Source organism: Aspergillus mulundensis (assembly GCF_003369625.1).
Source record: "Aspergillus mulundensis strain DSM 5745 chromosome Unknown scaffold_3, whole genome shotgun sequence".
Lineage (NCBI taxonomy): Eukaryota > Fungi > Ascomycota > Eurotiomycetes > Eurotiales > Aspergillaceae > Aspergillus > Aspergillus mulundensis.
The window spans coordinates 2953834-2971198 of NW_020797891.1; the positions used below are offsets into that span (position 1 = coordinate 2953834).

General features: G+C 53.3%; 8 protein-coding genes across 8 annotated transcripts; 7 read left to right on the plus strand and 1 right to left on the minus strand.

The window, feature by feature from the left end:
- Positions 1 to 317: 317 nt before the first annotated feature.
- Positions 318 to 1532, plus strand: DSM5745_04389 (HNH endonuclease signature motif containing protein; the record flags this gene model as incomplete). Its single annotated transcript, XM_026746405.1, has 3 exons — positions 318 to 642; positions 696 to 820; positions 870 to 1532. 3 exons carry the CDS (start codon positions 318 to 320, stop codon positions 1530 to 1532), a joined length of 1113 nt encoding a protein of 370 aa, XP_026605401.1.
- Positions 1533 to 1973: 441 nt separating this feature from the next.
- Positions 1974 to 3512, plus strand: DSM5745_04390 (uncharacterized protein; the record flags this gene model as incomplete). Its single annotated transcript, XM_026746406.1, has 1 exon — positions 1974 to 3512. One exon carries the CDS (start codon positions 1974 to 1976, stop codon positions 3510 to 3512), a length of 1539 nt encoding a protein of 512 aa, XP_026605402.1.
- A 550-nt stretch (positions 3513 to 4062) lies between these two features.
- Positions 4063 to 5260, plus strand: DSM5745_04391 (uncharacterized protein; the record flags this gene model as incomplete). The annotated part of the gene is made up of 2 exons (XM_026746407.1): positions 4063 to 4356; positions 4430 to 5260. 2 exons carry the CDS (start codon positions 4063 to 4065, stop codon positions 5258 to 5260), a joined length of 1125 nt encoding a protein of 374 aa, XP_026605403.1.
- Positions 5261 to 5973: 713 nt separating this feature from the next.
- On the plus strand, positions 5974 to 7005 carry DSM5745_04392 (uncharacterized protein; the record flags this gene model as incomplete). The annotated part of the gene is made up of 4 exons (XM_026746408.1): positions 5974 to 6207; positions 6275 to 6436; positions 6489 to 6905; positions 6979 to 7005. The coding sequence occupies 4 exons, from the start codon at positions 5974 to 5976 to the stop codon at positions 7003 to 7005; spliced, it is 840 nt and encodes a 279-aa protein (XP_026605404.1).
- A 1734-nt stretch (positions 7006 to 8739) lies between these two features.
- On the plus strand, positions 8740 to 9458 carry DSM5745_04393 (uncharacterized protein; the record flags this gene model as incomplete). Its single annotated transcript, XM_026746409.1, has 4 exons — positions 8740 to 8925; positions 8973 to 9092; positions 9162 to 9281; positions 9333 to 9458. 4 exons carry the CDS (start codon positions 8740 to 8742, stop codon positions 9456 to 9458), a joined length of 552 nt encoding a protein of 183 aa, XP_026605405.1.
- Positions 9459 to 10371: 913 nt separating this feature from the next.
- On the plus strand, positions 10372 to 11028 carry DSM5745_04394 (uncharacterized protein; the record flags this gene model as incomplete). The annotated part of the gene is made up of 3 exons (XM_026746410.1): positions 10372 to 10557; positions 10627 to 10740; positions 10795 to 11028. 3 exons carry the CDS (start codon positions 10372 to 10374, stop codon positions 11026 to 11028), a joined length of 534 nt encoding a protein of 177 aa, XP_026605406.1.
- A 1402-nt stretch (positions 11029 to 12430) lies between these two features.
- DSM5745_04395 (uncharacterized protein) lies at positions 12431 to 13213 on the plus strand (the record flags this gene model as incomplete). The annotated part of the gene is made up of 1 exon (XM_026746411.1): positions 12431 to 13213. The coding sequence occupies one exon, from the start codon at positions 12431 to 12433 to the stop codon at positions 13211 to 13213; it is 783 nt and encodes a 260-aa protein (XP_026605407.1).
- Positions 13214 to 13818: 605 nt separating this feature from the next.
- On the minus strand, positions 13819 to 17117 carry DSM5745_04396 (Amino acid transporter; the record flags this gene model as incomplete). The annotated part of the gene is made up of 7 exons (XM_026746412.1): positions 13819 to 14219; positions 14242 to 14392; positions 15524 to 15607; positions 15669 to 16010; positions 16065 to 16752; positions 16809 to 16881; positions 16949 to 17117. The coding sequence occupies 7 exons, from the start codon at positions 17115 to 17117 to the stop codon at positions 13819 to 13821; spliced, it is 1908 nt and encodes a 635-aa protein (XP_026605408.1).
- Between the last annotated feature and the right edge of the window lie 248 nt (positions 17118 to 17365).

Genomic DNA, 17365 nt, shown 5'->3' on the forward strand with positions numbered 1-17365 from the left:
GTTGGATGCAGCTTTCTTCCGAGAACTTCGTGTCCGCACGCCTTCTAGCAACCGAGCAAAGAAATTCCCTTCCCTTTGCCACAAAAGCACGGTACGGACACGCGGCTTATTATCGCCCATCAATCCAACTGCCAAGGGCTCAGGGTAGGTGAGGGATGGTTGTTCTTTCCCAGTGCAACCTCCATCCTCCTTCTTCGTCCGGGTCCGGGCAAACTGCGGCCTCCAACAAGCCCCAAACGACACGAACACAAAACCATCCTTTAATTTAGTTTCAAATAGAGCATATTTACTCAGATCTTCTCGCTGAAGCAAACACCATGGCTTCCTCGACTTTCCCGGACGTGAAAATCAACCCAGCACCGGACCCATACCACTTCCCTGTCTGCGAGGACGCGAAGCGCCCGCGAGTCCTCCCCGAGCTCCTCAACCCTGACCGCGGGTTTCTTATCGACAAGCTCAGCAAACTCGAGGTGCTGAATGAGCTTAAAGTGAACGGGGATACGTGGCCGGATGTCGACAGCGTGACCTGGGCCCTGCTGTGGCTCGCTGATGTGGAGCAGCTGGAGCGCTTCGTTAACGATCCCGTCTATTACTTTTCGAGGGTCCTTGTTCCGGCGAGGAAGATCACGACGATTCTGAAGTGTGCGTCTCCCTATCCTAGATTGATGCTTGTTATATACTGACGCGATGTACAGGGGCGAGCAGACTGGAGCCGCTGGAGGCAATTGCACCGGCTGTTATCGAGCGGTTAGAGAATTTGGATATTGAGGACAAGGACATGGAAGATGTTGAGCCGAAGAAAGAGAGCGTGACGGATCTGGTTAGTCGCAATGAACTCCTTGCCGCTGAACGCTGTTGACTGGCGACAGTGCATCAAACGCGATCCGTACTGCGCCATCACCAACGCAGGGGAGCCCCTCGAAGTCGCCCGTATCTGCCCATCCAGCTTGATGCTCTGGAGTCAATCGGAACGTCACTTGGAGGACAACAATTTCTGGGGAATGCTGGAATGCTTTTGGAACAAGAAGAGGGTCGAGTCGTGGAGAGAGGCTGTCGCGGGCCCGGAAGGGACAGAAGTGCTGAAGAACATGCTCTGCTTGAGCTGTGACGCGGAAAGGCTCTGGCGCATGGGGCGCTTTGCACTCCAGCCTCTGGATCTTTCACAGGATGGGAAGATCCTCCGGATGAGGTTCTTCTGGTTGCCTCGCGCACAGTACTCGATATCCATTCCCATGACTACGCTCCCTTCTGTGTCCTCCACCTTGGACCACGTTGGCAACAGCACTTTTCTCTACAATTGCTTGACTGACAGAGCGGTTCGTTCTGGTGATGAGATTACGATGTCGACGGCAGATCCAGTTGCGCTTCCATTGCCATCGCTGCAGCTCCTCGAGATGCAATGGATGTTGACGCGGGTACTGGGGTTGAGCGGGCTGGCTGATGCCGAGGCGGACGAGTTCTTTGGCACCGAGAGGGTTCAGCGCCTGGGCTCGAATGTGACCATACTGCCTCCGATCAACAGGCAGTGGTAACTGTCTACAACAAGCCTTTCTGCGCGAAGGTCACTGTAGGTAGGATCAACGTGATATCTTCTTGGCACTGTTGGAAGTCGGCGATGCATGGTTCAGGATATTGATATGTTGCAGAGCTTGGGTATTGATTAATCGAAGATGACTTTTCGCTAGCAGAGTCTGACTCTGCTCCAAGAACACTGCCTCCGCAATCGCATTGTCCATCCTGCAGCAACCACTTGGACTGGCCTCCGACTAGCCCTAAGTGGTTGCATTTGCCGCCTCTAGCAGGGATCCGCTTCCTCATAACGGCCGGTCGGCGTAGTTTAATCTATGCAAGGCCCTCGGCGTGGATAGCGTCTTGACCTTTGCCAAGTGAGGAGTAGTGATCGATCTGCTATAAGAACGACGCGCTGCCTCCAATCTTCCATGTCAATACGCCACATTTCACCTGTAGACATCATGCCCGTCTCAAAAAGCTACCACATCCGCCCGCTGGAATGGGAAAACGACCCAGAGGTAGAGCGGTACAGGATCTCAACGCTTGACTACCTCTCCGTCAGCAGCTACAACAACTACGCCCTCTTCTTCCGCCTGGTCGATTCCGAAAAGCCCAATGCTGTAAACATCCTCAAAGCCGGCCTTGAGCGAACACTCGCCCAAGCACGCCATCTCTGCGGCGCAATCGAGAAAGACCCTAGCGGCGGCCACGCCTTTACCAAGAGAAAAGACAGCACAGTTCAATTCGTCGTGCAATGGCTCGACCTGGAGGAAGACGCAGAAACATATCCCTCGATCGACGACATCGAAGAAGCGAACTTCGCCGCCGTCAAACTGGGCGACCTCAACCTCTGGAGCGTACCTCCCATGACATACGGCGAGAAACCCGAAGCCCATATCGACGCACGCCCCGTCGTCGCAGCGTACAAAGCAAACTTCGTCCGCGGCGGTCTCGTCTTCGTCATGCACCACCACCACTACGCCAACGACGTAATGGGCTGGGCGGGTCTCACGCACCAACTCGCCGAGAACTGCTACGCGATTCAGAACAAGACCCCCTTCCCACACTGGGACACCGCAAACCTCGACCTCACCCGCCTTACCAAACCTGATCCGCCCGAGGAAGAACAGATCGATGGACCGCCCCAGCCCCAGCGCCATCCAGCCCAGCTAGACGGGATATCCCTCCTCTTCCACCTTCGCCAGAGTAAAGCCGCCGAACTCAAAAGACTTGCAACGCCAAAGGACGGCTCCTGGATCTCAACCTACGACGCCTTCTCGGCGTTCATCTGGCGCACGCTTACGCGCCTCCGCGCCCCGGTCTTCAACCCCGACCCTGAGAAACCAGGGGCACTTTTGTGGGGCGAAGCCGTCGATATGAGACGACGCATGCGTGATCCCCCTGTTCCACCCCGGATGCAGGGGAACGTCGTCTCCGCGGCGCTGAGCAGAAGCGCTCCGGATGGTACAACGCACCCCACCGTCAGCGACATCATACGCGACTGGCCGTTGTCGAGACTAGCCTCGTACATCCGGGCGCTAACGAACAGCGTTACGCAGGAGGGGGTCGACTCGGCCTTGACGCTTGTCTCGCGGGTCCGTGATAAAACGGCGCTCAATACGCGGATCGACTCGTTTCCGCCGATGAGCATACTCATGACGGATCATCGGGATGCCCGGGTTGCAGGCAGGGATTTTGGGTTTGGCCGGCCGGTTGCTTATCGGCATTTGGTGGATTGTGTTACCAATGGGGTTGTTGTTGTTTATCCGCCTAGGGCTAGGGCTCGCCCCCGCCTTGAGAGTGCAGGTGGGAATGGGGCAGTTGGCGAGCGGGAGGGGGAAGGGGCTCGGGAAGATGAGGGCTGTGAGTTCTCGATTTTCTATGAGCGGGATCTTGCGGCGGCGCTGGTGGGTGATGCCGAGTGGAGGGCGTTCTTTGAGTACAGGGGGGTGGATGGGGTGGATGTTGCTACGACGAAGGAGGTTCCTGTTTATACATAGGTGTGCCGCATCGTGCTGTTAAAGGCGACGTATTTTTACGCGTCATGTTATAGTCGGGTCTTCCTTTGGATTGTCAAGTCTTTCATATTGTAATGCTCGAAACTTCTCAAAGATGCCCTCGCCATGCCATGCGATGCCTAGCCCTTGGCCTTGCTGGCACTGAACAGGGGTAGTACGTAGGTATGGTAGTAAAGTCTCTTCTCTCCCATTCTGCTATGCCTGAACAGCGGTGATCGTCAATATCAGGAGCTTGGTCCTTCAGCAAATTTCCCGGCTCGCAAGGCCGGCCACTGGCAGTTACTATGGGTAGGGTATTGTCGGAGCGATTTCCCGACACTGCCACCGTATTCGCGCGGCGCATAGTTCCAGCACAGAGACAGCGGGGTAAGAGAAGGCCCATCCTTTTTTTCTTCCTCTCCTTCTGTCTCCGCTAAGAACATCACCTGCCCGTATAGTATCTGCTCTCCAACTTGCTCGGGGAGCGCCATCAACGCAAGGATTCCACGGGTAACTCCAAAGTCCGGTTAATTCGTAACGCCATTCCATAACCATGTCAAGTGATGAAGGGCAGACGTCAACAGACGAGTATGGATCCGACACCCCTGGATCTTCTGATGAACTCATGGTTAATGATGATGGCTACGAGCCATTGTCGAAGACGGTGTCCCCCTTTGAACTGGAGCCCTTTCAACTCCCGTCTATCAGCTACGCGAAGATTGCGCGCGATAACCCGGAGAGATGGAACGAAGAAGATAGGTTGGTTGAGGCTTTGATGGCATACGGTGCGTGCCGGATTCGGGATCATGGAATCTCCCAGGAGAAATTGGATCGGTGCTTTGAAATGGTTGGATTGTCTTGTTCCTTCTTTAAGGTTGTCGACATTCTTTATACCTTACTGATTGATGCATGTTGAACAGTCTCGAGCATATCATAACCACCTGGTCGAAGACAACGAGTCAGGCAAAGGGAAGCTCATGCCCACAAAGATTCAGGGCCCCCTCGACAGCAAACTGGAGCAAGAACACGGCGCTCTGAATCCGGCCTTATACACAGACAGGCTCTTGTGCGTACAAGAGCTACAGCGTGCGTTGGGCAGTCTGTATACCGATTGTGGCTTGATGGCCTGGAACATCCTCGACAGTCTCTCAGGAGCCATGGAGCTGCCGGTGCACTTGCCTTCGCTCAACAACGGCTCGGCCTGCTTCGAGCCTTCCTTCTACACCCCTGGCACAACCAACCCGGACGTGTGCTTCGGGCCATGCATCGATCCCTCGCTCATCACCCTGCGGTTTCAAGACCCGCATGCCGGAATCAAGATCGCTGATCTGAGGGATCTGTCTGCGGACGGAAACCTGTCTGTCAAGAGAGTTGTTGGATCAGCGACCTTTTACCCTGTTGCCGCGGAGCCGGGAGAGTGTCTCTTGTTTGCTGGCCATATTTTCAGAAAGCTTGTTCCGGCCATCAAGCACGCTGTCTATTGTATTGAGCGCTCGGAGAACGGGGTTCATTTGAATTTCTGGCATGTGCCGGGCGAAGACGTCAAGCTTCGTCCGGTTGGTGCTCGTCGGGGGGAGGGGGAGGTTAAAGACGAGGGGGAGGATGAGGGGGGTGATGAGGGGGATGATGAGGGGGATGACGAGGGAGAGGAGGGAGATAACGAGGAGGATGAGGGAGATGAGGTGGAAGATGTTAGGGCGTACTTGAAGAGAGTGTCTCCAAACGATTTGAAGGATGGCCGGGGCGCATGAGCAGAGAAGGAGTGCTGTTCTTTGCTTCACCATCTCCAGGGGCCAACTCCAAGCTACCGTATTCCGCACCCAGATTCCAGACCAGTTTAATCGGAAGTACGGAGTACCCATCCTGGCATGTGCACTATGACTGTTCCAGCCTTCCGTGGCCGCGACCAGTGAGCCTTAGGCCTGAGCAGCATCTTCTCTGTATGTATCACTGATCAACGGTACAGATAGTCGGTTGGTAATCCGTATGGCCGGCCCAGAAATAAGGTTAGATAGACGCTCTGTAGTCCCGAGATTCCGGACGTTAGTGACGAGCAACATGCCGATCATTGATCCTGCAAGGTGCCAGGATCGGGCTAGAGGTATAGATCGATCCCGCAGCCCCTGGATCCTTGCCGAGCTGCCAATCGGATGCAGCGCTGGAAATAGGGTGAAAGGAAGTTTGTTCTGGATACGTCAAACTTTTGCGGTGGCATGAGCGTGCCTGGCAGTGTAGCTGTCGATTAGCCCTAAACGGGCCGGTCCACTGCCCCTGTTCCTAGCCCTCAAGATCCCATCCATGTCGAGCTGTAGACTGGAGTGCCGTGGACAAGTAGAGACCATAAGGTTATAAAAGGCTTCCATTCCCAGCCTCAAACCCTTCTTTCCCGTGTTTCTCACACACTTTTACCACTGTCCTTAGCTTCTTATTCTCTCTTCGTTACATCGCCCATTGGATCGTCACAATGCACTTCACCCCCGTCCTCCTCGCAACCCTCGCCTCTATGGCCTCTGCCCTACCAGCCCCCATCGTCGAGACCGTCACTGACGCAGCGGGCGTCGCTGTCGCGGTTCCCGATGTCGACGCTCTCGACCTCCCTGTCAACGTCAATGTCCGGCATCTCGCGGGGCCTGAACTCGATGCTGAGGTTGTTGATGTCGATGCCGAGGTTGAGGATGTTGCGGTCGTTGTGCCTGTTGTATGTCCCGTCATGCAGTATCTTGTGTCAGGTTGTTTCGTTTGCTAATCAAGTAATGGGCTTGTAGGGCATTAACGTCCGCGCCTTGCCGGACGTCCCAGTGCCGCTCCCAAACGTCGACGTCCCCGTCGCTCCTATCCCGCAAGTCAAAGTCCCATCTATCCCCGTCCCTGCGGTCCCAAGCACCAAGGATCTAGGCGTTGACGGCCTTGTCCCTGAGTTGCCCGGTGTATGTCCATCCTACCCCCTGCAACCCTATATCCACTAAAAAAACCGCACAGGGCCTGAACGTCCGATCCGTCGCAATCCCTGACGTCCCAGTTCCTGATCTCCCGACAGCCGGTACCTCAGCGAACGTGAACGTGAACGTCAGATCCCGCGCCACCGATGCCAACGCCAACGCCGATGCCGATGCCGATGCCGATGCCGATGCCCTGATCGGCCTCCCCGCAAACCTCCGCGCCGGCGTCACGGACGAGGTTGAGATGCCGGAGGTGGAACTGGGTGTTCATGGCCGCGCCCTCCCTGTTGACCTCCCGAGCACGGCTGGACTTGTCCCCGGCGGACTCCCTGAGCTTCCGGCTGTGTCGGAGATTTCTGATGTCCCAGAGGTGCAGGTGTCCAATGTGCCCGAGGTCCCGGGGTTGCCTGAGGTCCAGGTCCCGAAGGTGGCTGAGTTGCCGGTTGATGTTCCTGCGGTATGTACCCTATCCTGATGGCGTTTTGAGCGAGTTTGGCCAGTGTATGCTGATTGAATCCAAACTACTTTAGGTCCCGGCTGTTGGGAATGTTGTTTGATCATACCATACTTTACGATACGCTTTAGCGGTAGGCTGTGAGATGGGGCTTTGGGGTAAGGGTGCCATGGGAATCTTTGAATTGTGGGCTTTTATTGCGGGTGGGCCGGCCATGTATGGCTTTGCAATTTCTGAGGCGCCCCGGCCTTGCTACCCTATGTCAAGGAACGAAAGGGATCTTCCCTCGGGGTTGGACGGGGTTGTAAGGTGGATTCTATTCAATTGTATATTATCTTTCCTGTCGCGGCATTAGTAGGTTTCGCTTGCTGCTAGATTTCTTAATTTGCTTTAATCAACCTTTAATATGGATGTCTATATGGGCTCGCTATGGTACCCGAGGCCAGCTTTCCCCATTCCCATATTCTCTATCGTACAATCGCCGTATACATTTCAGGCTTATCGAGTTGATTGCGGCAATGGATTCTCGCTTGAATCTGTACTATGTAGGACGTAGCTAGGTAGGTAAATTAGGAAGTCAAGGCACAATTCACCAATTGGGATAATGGGTATTTATCATACCGGATCCTCTTCGTTACCATTGACTATCGTTATAGGTTTGACTCGCACCTGCAGAGTGGGAAAACTGTTGTTTCAATAGAGATGCCGTTCTTGAAGGAATATCATAGCTAAACTTTGACGATGTCTAGAGTCTAGGGTTGTTCTCACAAGGCTGAGGTTGTTAACTGTTTAAGGCCGGTGTATGCTACTCGCCAAAATCGGGAGTGTAGTGTAGGATGGTGTTCTATCACAGCTTGGAGAGGGATCGGAGTTGAATACCTAATGTTGAGATCACCCGCTGCTACCTACCTCCAACCTACCATGCATGGGACGCCCGATAGCACCTTGCATTCCATTACCCGACCCCCAGCGCTTAGTCAAACCCACATGAGGCTCGAGCTGCGTTGTCACTCTCGAAGTATGAGGAGCTCCCAAAAAGGCAATTTGGTAAGAGAGACAAAGGCGAGATTGGCGGTTGACTGGTTTTCTGGCCGGTGCGGTGCGGTGCGTGTGACGGCAATCAGAAATCAGACCGAACTATGGATGGAACTTCGATCTGATGCGTCTCATAGATACGTGTACTTGGCAACCCAGTGTAGGTTTTAACTTAGGACCTGGGAACGGCGATGGTAGAAGGTCGCAGAACCTCGATGTTCTTGATCTCCCTCTCAGGTGTTCTTCGGAGATCTCCTTAGATCTTATTCTTTTTCTCTGATCTTGTTCACCATGTTCGCTGATTGCGGCGTAGATCGCACCCGCACGCTATTGGTGGGGTGGGAATGATTGACAACTTAGGGCTGTGGTGTATGGTTGTGACTCGGACTTATGGGGTACGTGCATTGAGATAGCGGGCCAGCTGAAGAACTCCCTGAGTGATTGACACACTGATTGTTAGTCTTAGAAAGGTGCCCTAGCGTGCCATCGCTGGTTCAGGGCTACAGATCGATAGATTGGTGGGCCGGTTGCTGATCTGCAGGGACTACGTGCGAAAGAGATGAAGAGACCCGCTATCGAGATCGCGATGCGCATTGCCATATACTATATCTGGAATATGGAGATGTCCGCACGGCTGGTCAAAGAGTAAACGCGCTCCATAGACCTTCAGACAGAGAAGTGCCTCCTATAAAGGCTTGAGATTTGAAGGTATATAAGGGCCAACTCGTGCTCAGAGTATCATCTCCAAGCACTCATTCTAATCATCCCACTCTTCTACCTTCCAATCTCCTATTCTTTCAAGATGTACTTCAAAGCAACCGCCATTGCCACCCTCCTCTCCCTCGCCGCTGCGGGCCCCATCGCCACCCGCGAGGCCAGCTGTGCTACCAACGCCGTCACAACCTTGAACTCCCTTACAGACGAAGTCAATGGCCTCAAGACCACAGCCCAGGGCATCACTCTCGCTGGCATGTTCATCAAGATCCCCGTATGTCCGCCCTATACTCCCCAGTGCATCCCATCTAACAGACACAGACCCTGATTACCGGAACAACGAAAACGATCTCAACCGCCACGCTGGCGGCCACGAACCTCCGCTGTGACGAGGAGCTCAGCGAAGAGGACCAGAAGAAGGTCTGCGCTGCTGCTGAGGCTGTAAGTCATACTCTATCTCTGTTGATCCATATCTATGCATTTTTGGCCACTAGTCTAACAGCGCGTCAGTTCGTCAAAGCCGATCAGGGGCTCGTCTACGTTCTCATCGGTAAGCAGGGGATCATAAACTATGGACCTTTTGCCGCGCCTCTCCAGGCGGTTACCCGCCAGTTCGAGTCTGCTACGGACGTATGTATTAGATTATCTGCCATTGAAAGGACACTCGCTGACTATACACAGAGCCTGGTCTTTGGTGTTCTCGACGCGGCGCCGACCTGTGCTGGGAGCGTTGAGGAGCTAGTGAAGACCCTGGATAAGGATACACAGCACCTTCAGGAACTTCTGGAGCCTAGCCCCCAGGTCTAGGTAGGGTGACGGGTGGAGGGCTTTATGTTCGGCACTGCAGGGACGACGGACTTCGGTTCCTGTTTCTGGTGGCTGAGCTGTTTTATACTTTATCTTTTGTATATAGATCGATAGCCTTGGTTTAATAGATACCCTTGCTCTCTAGTTTTCATTTGTTGTTTTCCATATAGGAATAAGCTGCTTACCTACTTGTCAATGCAGAGATCAATCATCGAATCAACCCCTGACACTTCCGGGAAGCCCGGATCCCGGAACAGCAGGCAAGAGATCTCGATAATGATCAAGCATCATTCTCGATCCATGATCTCAATAATCAAGATTGCGGCGCAGATCGTACCGGTACCCGCACGCTATTTGTGGGGGTGTGCAGGCGATCGACACTCTACAACTGACCATGTGGAGTAGCAAGATTGCGATGATCGCGAGTGCTCCAGAGTGGCGGATAGCGGGAATTGCATCGAAGCTGGTTTGTAGAGGAAGAGCTTACCGTCTGGGATATGCGAGCTGTCTAGTTTTTATTACTATGGGTTTGAAACTTTTGTCATTGCTACTGTTATTACTTTTTTGTGGGGATAAGGGCATATACTGCATGTCTGCAGGCCGCCGAGCAAGATCTCGAGACCCTAGGTAGACCACAATGAACACGATCATCTACTGATCGGGACGATTCAGATGGCCTGCAAGGACGATCCTCACTAGCGCAAGGACCATGAGTGGTTCAAGCTATTGCTTGTCCACTCAATAACCCAACAACTTACCGGCGAGTACCCTACGGAGCACATGGCCCCGTTAGGTAAGTTCAACATATCCAGAAGTCTATATAAAGGCCACGCCCTGCCTGAAGAATTAAATATCCAATCAACCTCACACTACAACCCTCCATCACCCCATCAACCTCCCATCCACCCACACCATGCATTTCAAGACCGCCGCCATCGCCACCCTCCTCTCCGTGGCCGCTGCCCTCCCCGCCCCAGCCGACCAGACCAGCTGCGTCGACAACGCCGTCACCGTCCTGGACAACCTCTCCTCCGGCGCCAAGGCCCTCCAAGGCCAGGTGGAAGACTTTACCCCTTCCGCTCTATTCAGCACTTTCCCGGTAAGCTCTATGCTTGAGACAGCCCTGCACGGCATACAGGGCCCAAAGCTAACCCACCCACCCATCCAGCGCATCATCAACGGGTTCAATGATGAACTCGGCGGCCTCGCGTCCCTGGACCTCAACTGCGGCGGCGAGCTCAGCGCCGACGACCAGAAGAAGGTCTGCGCTGCTACGGAAAACGTATGACCCCCTTACCTCTGTTCAAGAAACCAAGACAGGACTAACAGCCCTCAGCTCATCGTCGCCAACGAAGACCTCGTCAAGTCCCTGGGCGCGAAACAAGCCATAATAGGCCAGACCCCGTTCGGCGGCCCGCTCTCGGCTGTCGTGCGTTCCCTCGAGGCCACTCTTGATCCGGTTGTTTTTTCGGCTATCAACGCCGCGCCTGTTTGTGCTGGCGACTTGGAGAAATTGGAGACGGCGCTTGCGAAGGATGTTGAGGCGGTTGTTGGTCAGCTGCAGTTGTAGAATTGGGTAGATGGAAGTGACTCGGGGTTGGGTGCTGGGGTTTTGTTCGAGTGTATTATGTTATTTTATTTCTATGTAGTATATAGTTGTTTTATACCCGCCAACACGAGACAAGACATCTTGTTTGCCTGATTGACTTCCATCTGCAGACTTTGGGAAGTATCATCTAGTTAGGCCCGTACGTAGAGGCACAGTGAGCCTGAACTATCAGTATTGGGTTAATGGGTACGCCCAATCCATAGTAGCGTAGCTGGAGAAGTACTACAACTCTGCAGCCGTGCTATGATAGTATGATCGATTGGCAGGATAGTTATTGTAGCTATAGAGGCCGTTTCACATGCAGTGCACAAACTACAGTTCCTTTATTCACAACTATGGATTAATAGATCTGGGGTGGTGTGTCCCTAATTGCTACAGGACTCCCTCTGTAACACAGTATCTATTAGGATATGGCTTACTATACCTGGCAATAATGTCTACTTGCATGAGTTAGTTAGCAGGGAGCCCATACTCTACAGGAGTTTGTTTATTGTACTACCCATAACAGAAGCCGTGCTTGTGTCCTAGAAGGCTCGCTGCAGCGACACCTTATTTTAAAAGTGGAAGGATCTCCCAAACTTGACCCTTTATTAAGCACTCATGCATCCCCTATGCTTCCACTCCTATCTATTCTTCCACTATCCTTTATAACCGCGATTCCACTGACATTGAAAACACACTTCACCCGTGGCCGCCAGCGCAAGCTAACCAGTAATTGTTGATCTCCATTCCAGCAAAAAAAAGAGAAAAGAAAAGAAAAAAGAAATAGATCAGGCTCTAGCCGTGGATCGAACACGGGACCTCTCGCAGGTGGTGCTATAGGGTTAGCCCTAAGCGAGAATCATACCACTAGACCACCAGAGCTGATTGGTTGAAAGACATGCTTAATAATAGTTTATATAGCACAAAATACATACTCCACGCCCATCAGCTCTGGTGAGCTAGTGGTATGATTCTTGTTGTCGCGGTTGTCCGTTCGCCTGGGTTGAGAAGAAGAGAAACATCGTGAATAGATATTGCATACTGTAAGTTAATTATGTGTTCAAGCTGGCCAGAGTTCTTCTCCATTGGATAGCGACGGTGCGCCACCTAGGTTCGCCATCTGCTGTTGTTGCCCTGTTATATATAGTGGGTCATGGTAGGGCTATAACTCAGGTCGGCAGCTTACTATTGAACACTCGACATCAATACCAAAAGCTCCGCATACCCATTGGTTCTTTCATATCCTTGACTATCAAATGCTAAGTGTTTTCCAGTAAAGGTCACGTGGTCGCATTGTTGTCGTGGTCTCCTCCGTACGACACATCCTACATCTCCTCTGGGACAAAGACATTACCCCAATTAACATCTTGTCATACTCACCATGTCAGTTAATCCATCGAATACCGCTGCATATGGTCCAGAAACACGATACAAATCTTGCCTCGAATTAGAGAACGCTGGAATCTCCTATGTCATCTGGTTCGAGGACGCCCTGGTACACTACGGGGTTCCAACAGTAGTTTTTGATCTATACGTACTCGTATTGGACATCGAAGCCGCTGGCAATGCTCTTCTCGAAGCCGGATGGACCGATGACACCCAATCACCCCATCGAATCGGCGACGCAGTCGTGGACATTCCGCAAAGACCCTTGATATCCCCCGACAAGCAGACGAAGACCGTCCTTCTCCTCGCATCAGACTGGAAATTCCCTCTAGCGCCTGACTCACCTCTTGAACGAGTGTCTTTGTCGCAAGCGGACCAGACACCATCCCCACCCCCAACGGTCTCGTTCCCACCATTACCAGGCCTCCTCGACGCTCTGATCGAAAGCTGGCTGGCTGGACCGACCGAGGATCCGACCTTACTGCTTCGACTGGCCTGTTACTTCAACTATCTCTACGAATACGTGCCTGCACTCAAGGAGCGCTCATTTGCCGAGGAGATAAGACACGAACATCGGCAGTTCCATTTCGATGTGCTTGCGGGGATGGAATCCGGGACATTCCCCTTCAGAGACCATCAACGTGGGATTCGAGATGCGCTGCTGCAGGGTCGGTATGAGTTGTGCGAGTGCTCCGCGTCTCGCGATAACCAGCTCCTCTTTGGCGGCTGGGGAAATATCCGCCTTCCTGATCCGCTGCATGATGGATCTGAGGAGTAGCTGTGCTATATAAGTGGCGGGGTTGGGACATGCTCGTGGTATAGCTCGTACCAGGAATATCAGATACGCGCGTACAGTTCTTCAACAGTCCGAAAGGCCTTGAGGAGATTTTGTGAAGACAATGTAAACAACGAGGTAGAAAGAGCGCAGCAAATGGGCGCCGTCATTGGATGTTCTAAATCAATAATCATTCTATGTTCTTCTATGGTATTGATCTTATGCGGACCGACAGCATAGTTATAGACAAGAGACAAACCAACAGATCAAACCTGGGACTAAGAGTGCATAGATGGTGAACACAACATAAAATAGTATCATACTCCAACAGAAGCAAGAGACAGCCTCGCCCCAGGCCTAAGCAATATATATCACCAATCGACCAGATATCCATATATATACGCAACAAAGAGGCCGAGATGCGTCAACAACCCCAGGAGCCAGTAAAAAGGCCTACACAGACACCATTAGCAACCGAACAGAAACATGGACTCGGCAGACAAACCAGTTGTAAAGTCGTAACCAGCAGACACCCAAGCATCCGGATTCTGATACCTCGCAACTCGGGGAACATCGCCACAAACTCCCCCGTCGCATTCGGCACCTCCTCAGCCCTCGGAAGCAGCCCCGGATTCCGCGCACAGGGAATACCCAAACAGGAAAATAATATCATTCGCATCCGTATGCTTCTTCGCCTCCCTAGAACGCCCCAGAATCGACCGACACTTCGCATTGAGAATAAGCGCCGGCTTAAGAACCCTCACGCCCCCAACACTAATAACCTCCGTGTCCTCATCAAAGGGCCCCCTGAACAGCGCGGGCGGGGCCAGGATCTCGATCTCGATCTCCACGGCCGTGCCTGTCCCATCCCTAAATGCCGTGTGGTTTGTTCGCGGCTCGACGGTGAAGTGCGGCGAGGCACGGAGGAGGCGCCGCGCGGCGGCCGGGGGGGTTTGGCCGCGCAGGACGACGAAGTCGATATCTTGCGTTGCGCGCGTTGCGCCGGGGACTACGCATGCGCTGCCGCCGACGAGCGCGTATTTGGGGGTTTCCGGGGGTCAGGGCGTTGGCGACGGCTGTTGCGGCGCGGTGGATTTCGGCGGGGGGTGGAGGGGTGAGGAGGGCATGATGTCTAGGGTCTAGGGTCTTTGGTCGGGGCGTTGGCGCTCTGGGCTCTGGGGTCTGGATGGAGATAAGTACTGAGCTTGGTCGTTATAGAGTCGGTATAAGACTTCTAGTATCAGTGGGATTGGGTTGGATGGAAGGGTTGTGCAGGTAGCTAGCCAAAGCTGTAGTTGCGATGTATTGGTGAGCAACATTGTTTGACATGGAACTGTTTCCTGCTTATAACTCCCATCATGAAAGCAAAGTCAGGCACAGCTCAACCTCGGGTTCTTTCATGCTTTGATGGCGCGCGGTCCCCGGATCTAAAAATGCACTACCTGCTCGTCCGTCAAAGGCAGTCTGGTAAACAAAGAAGTTCTGAGATCCGGTTGGCGATCAAAGATTCTGAACATATGTCGCGAGCGCTGGTAATAGCTGAAGTAGCTCTAGTGCCCTATACATAAAAAAACGCTCAGGCTCAAGGCTGGCACCAGATGGGTGAAGATAACGGAACTATGGAAAGCTGCACTAACGGATTCAGCGTGGAGGGTGTAACCCCAGGGTCAACGCAGCGCCTAGCGTTGGATCGCTTATAGTGAACCGATAATGAGAATGGAATCAAGCGCCGGCTGAGGCGAGTACAGGGCAGCTAACTACGATTCTAGCTAGGTCTCCTCTACAACGCAGAAAACAGTCTCTCAGCCTCATAGCGCCAGCTTCGAGGCTTAGTTTACCTAGCACTTCAACGGTCCAACGAACTAATATCATGGAGTCATATCGAAAGCTGGCATTCCGCCGGCTAAACGCACACCATCCAATTGGAAGAGATGTTGGCTTGCCCTGCAATGCCAGCGAGGGAGGGAGCTGGAAGGTGATGGTGAGTGGGTCTGCTAGCTGGAGGCTGGTGCAGTAGCCCTAACCCAGCGCACCGTTGGCATGATTAGAGAGCAAACCATACGTCAAAGTTCAAAGTTACGCGCCGCCTTGCGCGAATTACTATTGTAGATAGATAGGGTCAAGCCAGGGCTCTTGATGGCCGTATCCCAATCACAACCGTCGACCTAGGCGACCGGTCTATCGAGTTACAGCATCGATCGTACAATTGATGGTATGGAGATGTTTCATTTCATTGAAGACTACGATATAAACAAAGCAAAGCGCATCGCCGTAGTGCGCTTCGTACCCTATCTCAGAATGCCGGCTTTATACCTCAGCATTGTTGGCGCAGGAGAAAGTGTTCGTGCTCGCATCGTCGTGGATCGCCTTGCCGGAGACATATAGACCGAGTCCGCACTGTCATAACGAGTCAGTACTTCGGGCTTTCTTTTGAAGATTGTTGAGGAGGTCGACTCACCATACACCCTCCAATCAACACAATGCACACATTCAGCACCGTCAGGAAGATCTTGCGCGGGCTCGAGAAGTACCGGCCCCAGTTGAGATGGAGCCAGTAGACGCCTCCGAGACCGTATGAGAACCATGAAGCAAACAGGGAGCTGATCAGACTGAGCAGGTCGCTGAAGACGGGGATCGCGTCGGCAATGATCCACGCGATGATCCAGCATGTCAGACCGATAGCAACCCAGGACCCAACAGAGACGAAGTCCCGCCCGTGCATCCGGTTCGTGCCGCGGAAGAGCCGCACGTAGATGTACTTGAGACCGATGTGTCCGTTGACGATGCCAGCGCCGACGATCTACCACGTTGTCAGTCAGTCGAATGTCAAAGAGGATAAGCTGATCAGACATACCGTCGGAATGGCAATACCATACGCAACCTTCTTCAGCACCGGCCCAGCCGATCCCAACGCCGGACTGGTGACAGTCTGGCCAGCATAATAGTAAATCACCACGGCAGCAACGGTATAGAAAATAATCTCAAACGTCTGCAGCATATACAGCGCCTTGGGAAAATCCCTAGGCTCACGCATCTCCGCAAGCAACCCAAAGAACGCAACATGCGCACAGTACGCAAAGACGATATTCGTGACGGCCGTAAACGCATGGAACAAGTCCGTGTCAATCGTCGCCTTGATACTCGACGTCCGGCCCTGCACACCAACGCCCACCATCGTGATAATCACCGCGGTGAAGATACTCCCGAAACTGGCGCACGAGATATACGTCATGTTCTTCATCGTGCGCGGCAGCGAGCCGACCATGCAGATCACAAAGCCAACGGTCGTGAATACCATCGTGCACGTCCCATGCTCGGTAATCGTGTTCATCATCACGCTGAATGTAAGGATGTGCGAGCCCATGATGAAGATGGAGAACAGCAGCTGGCCGATCCCGAAGAGCTCGCGCCCGAATGCGCCCATGAGGATGAAGCCCGCGTCGGCGAGGTTCTGGATGTGCGGGTAGCGGCGGTGGAACTGCGCGATTGTGTAGCCTGTGTATGTGGCGAGGAGGCCGAGCCCGATGATCAGGATGAGGGCGCTGAGGAAACTGTTAGGAGGGGTCTAGGGGGGTAGGGTCTCTGGTGGTGGACGTACGGCGCGAGACCCAGCTGCGCGAGGGTTTTGGGGAGAGATAGCACGCCCAGCGAGACGGACTCGGCGATCATGACTATGGGAGCTGGCATTAGCAAAGCTGTCCTTGACGCGTTTGGAACCTGGATTGCGGCGTGACTTACACATTCCCGTCTGCCACCACTCCATCGTCTTGTACTTGACCTCCGCATTGGACTCGTCGCCAAACGCGTCGACATAGCGCGGAACCTGGTCCTTCTCGTCCTGCTCCCATCCCGTCTCGGTGTCGACGGGGTCGGGACCAGGGACGGGCGTGACTTTGTCGGGGCTCATTCTGCTGGTATTGAGAGTCTGCAGGATCCCGTCGTCTTCGAGAACGAAGAAAGAAGAAAAAAATCTCCTGGACGCGGTGGATCAAGCGTGCTCTTATGTAGCCGCCTAAGCCCAACCCCGGAACTCGGCCAGCTCTGCAGGCGACGGACTATGGGGAAGATGCTTATCAAGGCTGTAGAGCAAGATAAAGGTAATTGATAATTGTAACGATTGAAGAAAATTCAACAGAAAATTCAAGCATCTGTGTG